General features: G+C 41.9%; 1 protein-coding gene across 2 annotated transcripts in view; it reads left to right on the forward strand.

The window, feature by feature from the left end:
* Positions 1–12,017, forward strand: part of Phkb (phosphorylase kinase regulatory subunit beta) — a 201,128-nt gene that overhangs the window by 147,530 nt on the left and 41,581 nt on the right. For both annotated transcript variants that reach the window (XM_051169047.1, XM_051169048.1), the window contains exons 15-22: positions 1,143–1,198; positions 1,634–1,727; positions 6,339–6,422; positions 6,855–6,959; positions 7,894–7,976; positions 8,409–8,499; positions 11,401–11,462; positions 11,552–11,714. In XM_051169047.1, coding sequence (XP_051025004.1) covers positions 1,143–1,198; positions 1,634–1,727; positions 6,339–6,422; positions 6,855–6,959; positions 7,894–7,976; positions 8,409–8,499; positions 11,401–11,462; positions 11,552–11,714 — 738 coding nt within the window. The remainder of the gene's footprint in view (positions 1–1,142; positions 1,199–1,633; positions 1,728–6,338; positions 6,423–6,854; positions 6,960–7,893; positions 7,977–8,408; positions 8,500–11,400; positions 11,463–11,551; positions 11,715–12,017) is intronic.

The raw sequence follows: 12,017 nt of genomic DNA on the forward strand, positions 1-12,017 counted from the left end.
AACTAGTAGGTCGCATCAGCTTAATTAATGATGTTATTTGTTGCTAGGAATCTTGAGACTCTGAAAAATTAACTTTTCTCATTGTTTTGAGAAAGACATTTGTAAGGTTTATAATGTTGTAAGGTAGATTTTTTTTTTTTAGTTGTTAAGACATATTTCTCTTATATAATTATGTAAATTATGACAGTGTCATAATTTACCTGTAGTGTCATTTTCATGAAGATCCTGGGAAATCATTTGGTTTTATGACATTCTCTGCTAAAATGAGTATTCCAGTGTTTCTTGCTGTCCATCCCACATACTGTCTACAGAAACCTACTGATGGTAAATCAAATGTTGTACAGCGTGCTGTTGGGAGTGCTGGATTTGGTACTGGGAAACACTACTTCCAGAGCTCCCTAATACTGTTAATTTATATAGGCTTGAAATTGATCTCATATGTTAGCATATATGTTAATTATGTATTGTATAATATGTATTATAGTGACTCTTCTCACAAGAGTAACAAATACTCAATACTGTCTTTGATTATAACTGCTTTATCCAACAGCTAATATTTAATGAACATAATGCTAATTATATGGCCAAATATGTAGGAAGTATATATTACATATCCTTTTTAGACATATATATCTTTTATATGTCATATATATGTATATATATGTACATGTTTTATCTATATTGTACCAAAGGAAAATTGGCTAATAGCAAAGGGAATAATCTTATATATGGTTAAGATGTCAAATGAACAGTCTTAACTCAGTCATTTTTTATGGAGAGCACATAAATTGAGCCTTTTATTTTTAGTTCCTCATCTTCCCTTCAGAGTTAAATGATGGAAAATTACTCTCAGTCCCCGATCTACTCTTATGCATCATTCAAAAATGCCCTGACAAGCTAGCCTCTCTAGTCACGATAAGATTTACGACTTTCCTTCCCAGGTCTTCCGTTACCCTGTCTACACCATCAAATTGATTAGTAGGCAGTGGTGGGCAAGAGAAGAAAGGCAGTGCTTAGATCCAGCTGGTGTCCATCACGTTAATGAACCGCTTGCCGATAGTTAATATTGTTCTGGGTGCTCATTATAGCTGGCCATGACCAAACGGTTTTCAGTGGTTCTCCTTCCCCTTTCTGCCTTGCAGGGCCCGCTGGAAAATGACTTGGTGGTTCATGTAGCGCTCGTAGCGGAAAGCCAACGGTAGGAGAAGCAGACGGGTGGGCATTGTTCTGTGGGAGAGGGAGGGGGTGCTCACTTCATGTCTGTCAGATGGTGATAGAAGTAGCCCTCACCAGTTTCTAGGACATCATCAGTGTGACCTTAAGTGTCATAAGACATACCATTCGTGTTTAAACGTGGCTGTGAACTTGAGAAATTAGTGCCCACGCATTACAGAGATTGCCAGACTGACCCTCAAAGCTCCCAATACTTTGGGGAAGAGGCCATTGAGGCCTTTGGTTTCCAGTGTACACGGTGTAGGGTGAATAGTAGCAAATTTGCCGTGGGCTCCAAGTTAACATTGTCTGTTCCCTTTTCCCTCCTCCATCCGCTTTTCCTGACCTATAAATGCATTGTCTAAAAATAGCTCTCTCTTCCTCTCTCTCTCTCCACCTCATCTCTCTGTTCTCTGTTTAGCCTTCAAGTTTTCCTCAATACATATGGCATTCAAACTCAGACTCCTCAGCAGGTGGAACCTATCCAGATCTGGCCTCAGCAGGAGCTGGTAAAAGTAAGTGATTTCTGTGTCTTCACCTTCTCCCTTGCAGAGGTGTTGGAGCTAAACTGTTGGACTTCATTCAAAGGCAAGATGCACAGCTAAATTTAAATCCTGAGAAAAGATCGTTGTCTTAAAGTTGATAATTAAGTTGACACAATCCACTTTGTCAGATGTTAACTTAAAAACAAAATGAACACCATCCCTCAACGCGTGTGCTTGTACATTACGTTCATGGGTCTGTTGATTTCTTTTCCTGTTAAAATCAGTTACTGTCCTTGGCTAAGCACTTTAAGTAACAAATAAGTCTCAATTTTAGTTGTCATGTGTAAAATTATCATTTATAGTTTTACTTCCCCTCACATTACTTTAAAGCTTCAGTTTTTAAAACAATTTTTTTGGTAATCACCACCCCCCTCATCTTTCCTTGCTTTACTTTTTGGAAGCTGAAATCATTCTTATCTGTTTGGTTTGTTGAGTCTAAAGAAATTAAATGATAATGTCTGGCTTTGGTGCACTCACATGCCTATTTGGGATGAGATTAATAGTTGACTTTGAACTTTGAGGTACTCTAGTCTGAAGATGGATGCAAAGGCACCTCTGTCTGTGGGTGCTCTTGCTTGTTGGCAATGGAATTGTCAACCCCACTAGTTACTTATAAGCTTCTTTTAGTTGACAGTTGGTTCCAAAATTCCAGAAACAAGCTACCCACTGCTTGACAGAAGTGTTTGTAATAGTACCTCTCAAGTAATCAAGATTAAGTTGCTATAAATGACAGTGGTCATGGCCTTGACTGTTACTAAAGAAGAGAAGCTGAGATAAGTGAGGTGTGGCTTACTGAGGAAAATGCAGGGGCCCACGATCTGTGGTCACTAAACTGGACTTGCCAATAAGACAGCACAGACAAAACCCTGGTTTCAGGGCACCAAAAGTGCTAGCTCTGAGAGATGCATAGGCCTTTGGGCCAGTGAGATGGCTTTGTGGGTAAAAGCACTACCACCATGCCTATGACTTGAGGTAGAGCCCCTGAACCCACCTTGGGCAAAACTCCTAAAAGATTTTTTCTGACCTTTGCACACACACTATGGCACATGTGTAACCACATGATAAATAAAATAAGTGTAAATATGTTGGTTTCTTTTTTTTTTTTTATGCACATCCCTTCTCTTCCCATCCATTCACCACACAGAGGAAAGTTAAAGTTTGAAAATATAAGGATTCCGAAAATAGGTATTCTTTGAAATGTAATCACACCTAAATGAAAGCATCCATAATAGGTGGAGTTCTGGGTGGTGGTGGTGTGTTGTTTTGTGATTAAAAAAAATAATAATAATAATTTTTTAAAAAAGACCAGGAACTGTAGAGTTGCAAGAGAAAAGGTGACACAAAATGGAAGACAAGGAAGCCGAACCCAAAGCTTGACATAGCACCGCCAGGCACAGGCTATTTGAGCTGAGATGCCTCATGGTCCCTCACTGAAAGTGATAGAGACTAGACAGGAAGGTCAGTCCTTGATAAGCACGACCTTAAAGAAAACACAATCTCATTCTTCATGTCTAATTAGCACATTTTTAATGGTAGATAGATAATATTCTAGCAGATGCCATGCAATTCATATGTAAAAGGCCAGTCAGCATAGATAACAAATCACTTGAATGTGGCTTTTTATCCCTCCATCAGCAAACACCTGGCATATGCAAAGCACTGTGGGTCACTTAAATGACCTCTGAGTCTAGCAGTATGTAAGACATAACAGGCAAAAACCAGTACATTAATGTCCACTCTGATAGCAGTTATTTGTACAAAGAGCCATGGGATCACTGAGGCAATAGAAAACATTCTATACGCAGTGTCTGAACCAAGCAGGAGCTGACTTAACATTGGATTGTTTTAGAGATGCTGCTAGCAAGTGGTTCATACTTTGGTGGTGGGATATGGCTTAAGACAAATCTGTGAGCAAGAGCCCAGCTTCTCTGTGCTTGTGTCAAGATGGAAGAGTATTTGTTGATTGCGGCTACAACTTGTCTTCCAAACTAGCTTCTACGTGGGCTTCCTCCCCTAAGAACTGTTGTTTAAAACTGCCCATTGTAAGTCTGCTTTTAAAAGGAAAAAAAAAAGTCCTCTTGCTAATTTTAGTTTGACGCACATATTCTGATGACTTCGCTGTTCCTTTTCTTCTGCATCCTATTTCGGTACACTAACCAGGATGTAAGCACAGACAACCGGGAAAGGGCTGTTGCCTTGTATGGTCAAAGATTATAATGTGGTGACTGATGAGATCTGCATCACGGTGGTGTGAATACAGTACAAATTTAGTATGATGCATGTCTGTATTTCTGGGTGGTTTGGGCACTTCCATGTGTTTCAGCACACTAGTTATATGACTGTAGATACCTGGAGGCAGCATTACCAGGCGCCACCTACTTAACTGTCATAGACCTCCCTCGGCAGAGTTGAGAAAACAAAGCAGAATCCTTTTACTATAATGAGTAGCAGTCCTGTCTAACTAGGTCAGTTTTAACTTGTGCATGATTGGTCAGTTTTACTACTTACCCCAAAGAAGTATAACGTCATTTAGTCTTACTGTTATTTCAGAAATTGTAGAAGTATTTGTGTGAAAGTGTTGAATCCAGTGCTGTGTGCTACATTCTCGGTGCACCTGTGCAGTGGGTGCTGTCAAGTATTTCTTCTGAGCAGTTGTTTACAGTCCCTGGCAGGCTATGGGAGGACACTCATGAGAGTTGCCTTCCCGTTCATCCATTGAGCATTTCCTGAGGACCGGCCATGTGCCAGGCACCGTGCCAGTCAGGGAATTCTCTCTCAAGATGGCACAATTCAAAAGGAGAAACGGCAAAAGAGCTAAGTGATGTAAGAGAGAGCTCAGTCACAACAGGGTGTGTGGGTGTTCTGTATAGGAAGATGTCACTTGCAGACACTTCAGATGAAAATCATATTGTACAGAAAGAGTTTGATTATTCGTCTAGAAAAACATAGGGTTTTTTAATGTTATCAAATACAAAAACAGATCCATTCTATGCAGAGTAAACATGTAAGTACTTTACATTTCCTTACACGTTACTTATTTTGCACTCCACAGCACACGTGTGGTGGTCATCGAACAACTTGGAGCTGTCTGTTCTCTCTTTTTACCATGTGAGGCCCAGGAAAGCAAACTCCAGCCCTTAATTAGGCTTAGAGGCAGGTGCCCTCACCTATTGAGGCAATCCCATTTAAGTGTTTTAAAGTGACTTAAATATAAAAATCAATTAGAATAAAACAATAGAGGAATGTATTTTTATAGCTCACTGAGATAGAAAGGTCACAGTTAGGACACCAAAAAAGCAGTTTAGAAGATGACTGACAAATGTCACTAAACCAAGCATAAAAACCTGATAATAATCAAAGCTGGTTTGAAATTTTCTAGTCAGAAAATGTATTAATATTGGAACACTACTCACTAAAATGATGTTTTACCTACTGTGTAGTCCTCAGATTTTCTAACACTGAAAACTGGATAAACATTTACTTCAAAGGACAAAAAGGAAAAAACTCAGCAGAGAAGAGCAAATGAAAAATAGAGAACATGCATTTAATATACTGGAAAAGTTACCCAAAAATGTTTGAGTGCAGGAGTGTGACAGTAAAGTGAAATATCATTTCAACATAAAGGACCTATGTAATCATATATATATATTTCTATAGGGTGAAAGGCCAGGTGTTATGTTTCAAAAAGAAATTTCAGTCAAGCAAGTCTAAGTTATTATCTTGTGGATACATTGCATACTATCCAAAGATAGTACTTGACATAATATTTTAAATAACAAAAGATTGGGAGCTAATTTCATCAAGGGTTGAAGGCTCCATAGGTAAAGGCTTCCTGGTTGGATGTTCTTAGCTCCTAGCAGTTCCAGGGACCGCTGTTCTGCTGTGGCGCCTTCCTGCCCTTCAATGCTTCTCTGTTAACACCTTGTCTGGAACCTCCATAATAAACTTAATAATCAAAAGATTATGTATTATAGGAGTAACTGTGTACTCAATAAGCCACGTGAATTGTGGGTATGTATTTAATCTGTGTCCCTTAAGAATCTTCTGATGCTTCTTCAGGCTTACACAGTAACTTACACACCCCTTTCAAAATATTCCAGAATCAAGAAATTGTTGCATAAGGTATGAGAATAAAAAAGACCAACATTTTGGCTTAGAGTACTCTGAAATGCATGTAGTCAGAAAACAAATCAGTAAAAATGATTCCATTTTTGATAAAATATACTTGAAAGTAGAAACCCAGTGGGAGATGTGTGGCCCTGTGTATGTGTGTGTGTGTATGTGTGTGTGTGTGTGTGTGTGTGTGTGTGTGTGTGTGTGTGTGTGTGTGTTTATATCAAGGGAAGCATTTCTCTTTTGACTTCCTTTATGAGTCAAAACCATGCAGGTTGTACACTTCCACCAATGCGATAACAGTGTTACAGTTTAGAATGTGGTTAACTGAATCTAAAAAGATTTGCTCTCAAAAAACTCAGTAGTCCCCAATCCAGCATTGTTTGGCTGGTTTGTTGGTCCTAGATGGGCCTCCTTGGCGTCTTTTCTCTAGAATTATCATTACAGCCAAGGGACTTTGTCTTACAGGCTTATTTCCACCTGGGTATCAATGAAAAGTTAGGCCTCTCTGGGAGGCCAGACAGGCCCATCGGCTGCCTTGGCACATCAAAGGTGAGTCTGTGCTGTACTCAATGGAGTGACTTTGGGTCGTAATTCTGCATGTGGCTGTCCCTTGTCACATTTCATTATGTGCTTGAGGCAGTTATCTGCATTACAATTTTCTGCACATAAATCTTACTTATTGTGTGTCGCGTTACTGAAGCTTTCTGGGAATAAATGAACATCTCCCTGCTATGTTACTGCCAAGCTTTGTAAAACATTTATAATAATATTTACTCAAGCACAGGGTTTTCAACCTTATTAGAAATGCTGTACTCTAAACTTACTGTCAAACTGACTTGAGCAAAAATCTTTAAATTAATATTTTATGGATTCAGAAATTAATATTTCTTTGCCTATTCAGAACTGAGAATCGGTACTCATTGTTTTTGAGACTTAGGACACTGCGTGTTTGGTATCGGTTTGCTCCGTTTCCTCCTGCAGATTTATCGCATCCTAGGAAAGACTGTGGTCTGCTACCCTATCATCTTTGACCTGAGTGACTTCTACATGTCTCAGGACGTCCTGCTGCTCATCGATGACATAAAGGTAGCTCTGAGCAGGGATGACCTTGTCCACACTGATTTCTGTCTGACGTCGTTCAATGGAGAATCCCTGGGTGTCTGTGACACTGGTTTACACCTAGTGAAACACAAAAGTCAAACAGTGCCTTTGCAGATTTTGGAATTCCGGCCATACTAAAATAAAATCACACTCATCTAGAAATGGAAAAGATCCCCTTTTAAAACTGTGCTTCTGTTATACTAATACAAAATGGTACTAATTCTCCTTTTGAGCAGGAATTGAGTCAGCAGAATAGCTTTACTGTGAAGACTGTCTAGTAGATTTCAGCTAGCCCATCATTGTAGGCTAAGATCTGCTGCACTCCATTCTCTGTGTAGAGAAGAGAGCCTTGGGCTCATGCTCACAGCGCCTGTTCAGTTCTTGGCGCCACTGTATACCAGCTGTATGTTTTCAGACAAGCGACTTAGCTCCTGTAAGACCGGGTAATAGAAGGGCCGCTCTGAGGAATCGATGAAGTAATGTGGGTAAAGCAGTCAGAAAGAGCCGGGCACACGGTGGAGAGTTACGTGACAGTGATGAGAACACATGCATTACATACGTATCTAATCAAAGCACTGCCCACACACAGCTGACGGGCTCCACAGGTCCCTTCACTTGCTTCTGCCTCTTGGTACTAACCCATAGTGAAAGGAAGTGACAGTCTTCTGAATGATAGCGCGGGGAAGTAGCTGTTCCTCTATTCACTTGGGAGCTGTGCTTTATTAGGGAGAGAAAGAAACACGAACGGAAGGGGCAGAGCTAAGCATGGATAAGGAAGGGCCTCAAAGCAGAGCAACTCATCCAGGGTTTGATTATAAACCGTTCTAAGTGGTCTGGGCTCACTGCCTCTCAGTTAAGGATCCCAGGAATCTCAGACACTATTCCGTGACATCCTCCCTCAATCTGATTTTTTCGATAGAATGCACTACAGTTCATTAAGCAATATTGGAAAATGCATGGGCGCCCACTCTTCCTTGTTCTCATCCGGGAAGACAACATAAGGTAGGTTGGTGGACAGCAAGCGGTGGGACTGAGGAAACGGCTCAGCAGTTAAGAGCTGGTACAGCTCTTGCCGGGGACCTGAGTTCAGCTCCCAGCACTCAAGCCAGGTGGCTCACAACAGCCTGTGCCTCCAGCCCCAGGGGCCTCGTGCTCTCATCTGGCTTCTATGGGTACTACATTCACATGCACACATAGTGTCACACACACACTTTCACAATTAAAAATAAAATATATCTTTTTTTTTTTAAGAACATAAGCTTAACTTGTCTATGGCCATTGACACAGAAAATTTGAAAGCAGAGCCTCCTGGTATTTTTGTATTCTTCTTAGCAAGTTGCAAGTTCTTTCACATATATAGCAGCAAATATTTGATTGTTAATTTCCCGTCCTATTGTTAATATGTTCTTTTTGTTTATCTGCTTTTTTTTCTAGAGGTAGCAGGTTCAGCCCCATCTTAGACATGCTGGCAGCCTTTAAAAAGGGCATAATTGGAGGAGTCAAAGTTCATGTTGACCGTCTGCAGGTAGCTGTCTAAACTTCCGCACGCCTCGGGTTCAGCACAGTTAGTCGGCTACGGTTCTCAGTGTGCATTGCAAATTCCAGCCTGCGCTCACCTTCCTACTCCTGTTGTCCACATCTTGGGGTCGCCCAGTTGTGCCAGTCAGGTGCTTGAACAGTGGCTGTTTCCTAAGCAGAATTTGAGACTTTGGTAGCTTAACTTCATGGTGGCATTTGAGGAAACAAGGTCGGAAGTAAACTAACGATGTGCTTGTAATCTTGGGCTTTTCCTGGCATTTTGGTTGTCTCCTGGTCACATGCTGTTTTGCTTACTGATCTATAACATCCAATCAGGAGAAGTCTTTGCTACACTCAAGCATCACAGCATTACCCACACAGTTCCTAAACGGCAGGACCACTGGTCCCCAGCGGGAGCACTGGTGCCCAGCGGGAGCACTGGTCCCCAGCGGGAGCACTGGTCCCCAGCGGGAGCACTGGTGCCCAGCGGGAGCACTGGTCCCCAGCGGGAGCACTGGTCCCCAGCGGGAGCACTGGTGCCCAGCGGGAGCACTGGTCCCCAGCGGGAGCACTGGTCCCCAGCAGGAGCACTGGTGCCTCTCTTTTATACACCCTCTAACAGAAAAATCAAGTGTTTGAACTAGTTCAGTATCCTCTAAGACCAAGGGATGTTTTAAAATTGATAGTATTTGGCACTAGCCAATTAACATAAGCTAAACATTTACTTCATGAACAGAAATAGCCAATAAGGGTGACTAGGCTATTAAATGTAAAATGCTAAATAAGTTACTTGTGTGTTTCCAGTATTAGTCATCGATTTTAAGAATTTAGTAATTTTTGACTCTTTTCTCATACTCTACTTGATAATCACTTACTAAGCCATGTTGTCTTTACCGTCAAAGTGTATCCAAGCTCTAATTCGCCTCCCTAGCATTGACACCATGATGCAGGCTACCAGCATCCCTCACTAGATTTTTCTGTCATCTCCTGAACCCTACTATAAACAGTTAACCTTGTCATACTCGCTTGTCGCTGGCAGTCACGCTGATTTTAAACCTCCGGTGATTTCTTTTCTCACACACAAAAGTGGAAACCAGAGTCCCAAAGATGGTCGTGTGGTCTGTGGGTTCTGCACCTGCCTCCTGGACCCAGCTTTCTACCACCGCCCCATCCTCCCTCCCTCCCTCCCTCCCTCCCTAGCTCCCTCCCTCGCTCCCTCCCTCGCTCTCTCTCTCTCAGCCACTTTTAAAATCCACTATGTGCATGCCTACCTTGGTACCTTTGCCCTTGATGGTCCTCCTTCAGCCTGAGTGCTGACTGCAGTCCTCCCTCCAGTGCCCGACTTGTCATCTTGCCGGAGGGGCTTTCTCTCGTCACACATCCTCCTGTTCCTCGGCCCTGGCACACCTTCCCCTTATTTTCTTATTTCTACTTAGCATTTTTTTTTTTTTTACCTTGCACTTACCATCACATAATGCGGATTAAAGTTTATATTCTCCATCTCATGCACGTACTCATAAGATCAACCTCAAGGGACCAAAAATTTCATGTATTTTTTATATGAATCCTTAGCACCTAATGCCTGCATATAGCAAATGATCAATAAATATTTATCTAAGAAATTACGTTGCCAAAGAACAAGTTGTATAGATATGAGCGTGTCTGCTAGAAACACCATTTAACAAATCCAGACAGAGATCCTGCCCTCAGAAAGTGCACAGTCTAGGGGCAGTCTGCTGCTAATAGTTGGGCGACACTGAAATGTGTACAGGGCTTGCACATTCAGCTTTCCCATGCGTGCCCTGCAAGGAGGATTGTTGCGCCCGTCTCGTGTGTCCTTCCTCCATCTGGGAGAGTGTATTTGTGGCTGTCCTTCTTGCACCTTCGAGAAATGGTGGATTCATTTGCCACCAAAAGCAATGTCTCCTATCCGCAGCTTTTTCATATTTGAAACAAATTGGGAGAAAATTCTATGTGTAAGGTAACCTCAATAAGAATAGCTAATATAAAAATAGTAACTTCCAGCTTGTTCTCCGATGGTTCTCTAGATACTTAGAAGTGATGGGCGATGCTTAAACGCCATTGTACTTTATCTGCCACCCGTGCCACTCACCATGAGCCTCTGGCATGCAAAAGAACGTGTTTGAGTGTAGACCCCTTTAGTCTGCCGAACTCTTACGACTGAGAAGCCGTGGAGCGTAGAGTGACTAACTATGGGCTGCCACGCGCCAGGGAAGCAGCGGCTTACATTATCATTGCCTTCATGGTCTTGTAAGACAGTTGGCTGTCACCTCACTGGCTGGTCCTGGGAGATGTTATAGTATCAGGATTCAAGGCGTAATTTTCTGTTGCCTTTCCCCAAAACAATGTAGTACTTCATTTTCCAACAGTTTAATAAATGTTGCAATATTTTAGTACCTACTTTAAAATAAACAGGAAGGGGAATAGGGCAGATGAGGGAGGGACGGTGGGAACTGGAAGATTCAAGTGAGGGGATAACATTCGGGATATAATCTGAATAAATTAGAATAAATTAAAATGTAAAAAGAAGAAATTAAAATAAAGACAGGTAGGTGGAGGTTTAAACAATCAGTGGAGACTCTGCACTCAATCCCTAGCACTAAAATAAATAAATAAATAAATAAATGCCTATGATTCAGAGAGACCGTTCCCTGGTGGCTTTCCTATTTATAATATGACTCATGAATTTGCTACTTGATATGTACAGTCTCTTTATAAATTTTTGTATTCTGTTTTACTTTGTTACATGTAGAGATGTCTGATTTTAGAATTCTCATTTAGGAAATTACTTAAGTTATATTTAAGTAAACGTCAGCATTACTTATAAAACATTATGAGCATGGAGTGTAGCTTGACAGACTAAACATCGTGAATCATTGCGTTGCAGACATTGATATCTGGGGCTGTGGTAGAGCAGCTTGACTTTCTACGAATTAGTGACACAGAAAAGTAAGTCTCCTTGAATTCCTCAGCATTTGCATTTCTTATGGTTACGTTAGGAAAGCAGGAACTCTGACATGTTTCCTTCTGATTGCCAGGCTTCCAGAATTTAAGAGCTTTGAAGAACTAGAGGTTCCCAAGCATTCAAAAGTGAAACGACAGAGCAGCACCGCAGACGCGCCTGAGCTGCGACAGCAGCCGGACATCACCATTGCCCAGTGGAAGGACAAGACCACCCACGAAATCCTTCAGAAGCTGAATGTGAGAAAGATAGAGTCCCCTGGCCCTGGGGAGGGGGAGCAGGCTGCCAGAGCAGGACCTTCAGCCAGGCCGTGTGTCTCTGTGTCCTTTGCGAGAGATGGGTGGCTGGCTGGGGCCAGGGCAGGCAGTGAGAAGGTGTCCCCTTGGGCCCCTGTCAGGGTGGGTGTGTGAAAGAGTGCAGATGGGAAAGACACGTAGACTGGAGCTTGTTTGGACAGTCAGACGCTAAGTGAGTGATGACTGCCTTCCGGTTCATTCAACGCTCTTCTCTCCTTGCTCTGTCCACAGCTCTCCTGTCCTGGA

Source organism: Acomys russatus, chromosome 26, assembly GCF_903995435.1.
Source record: "Acomys russatus chromosome 26, mAcoRus1.1, whole genome shotgun sequence".
NCBI lineage: Eukaryota > Metazoa > Chordata > Mammalia > Rodentia > Muridae > Acomys > Acomys russatus.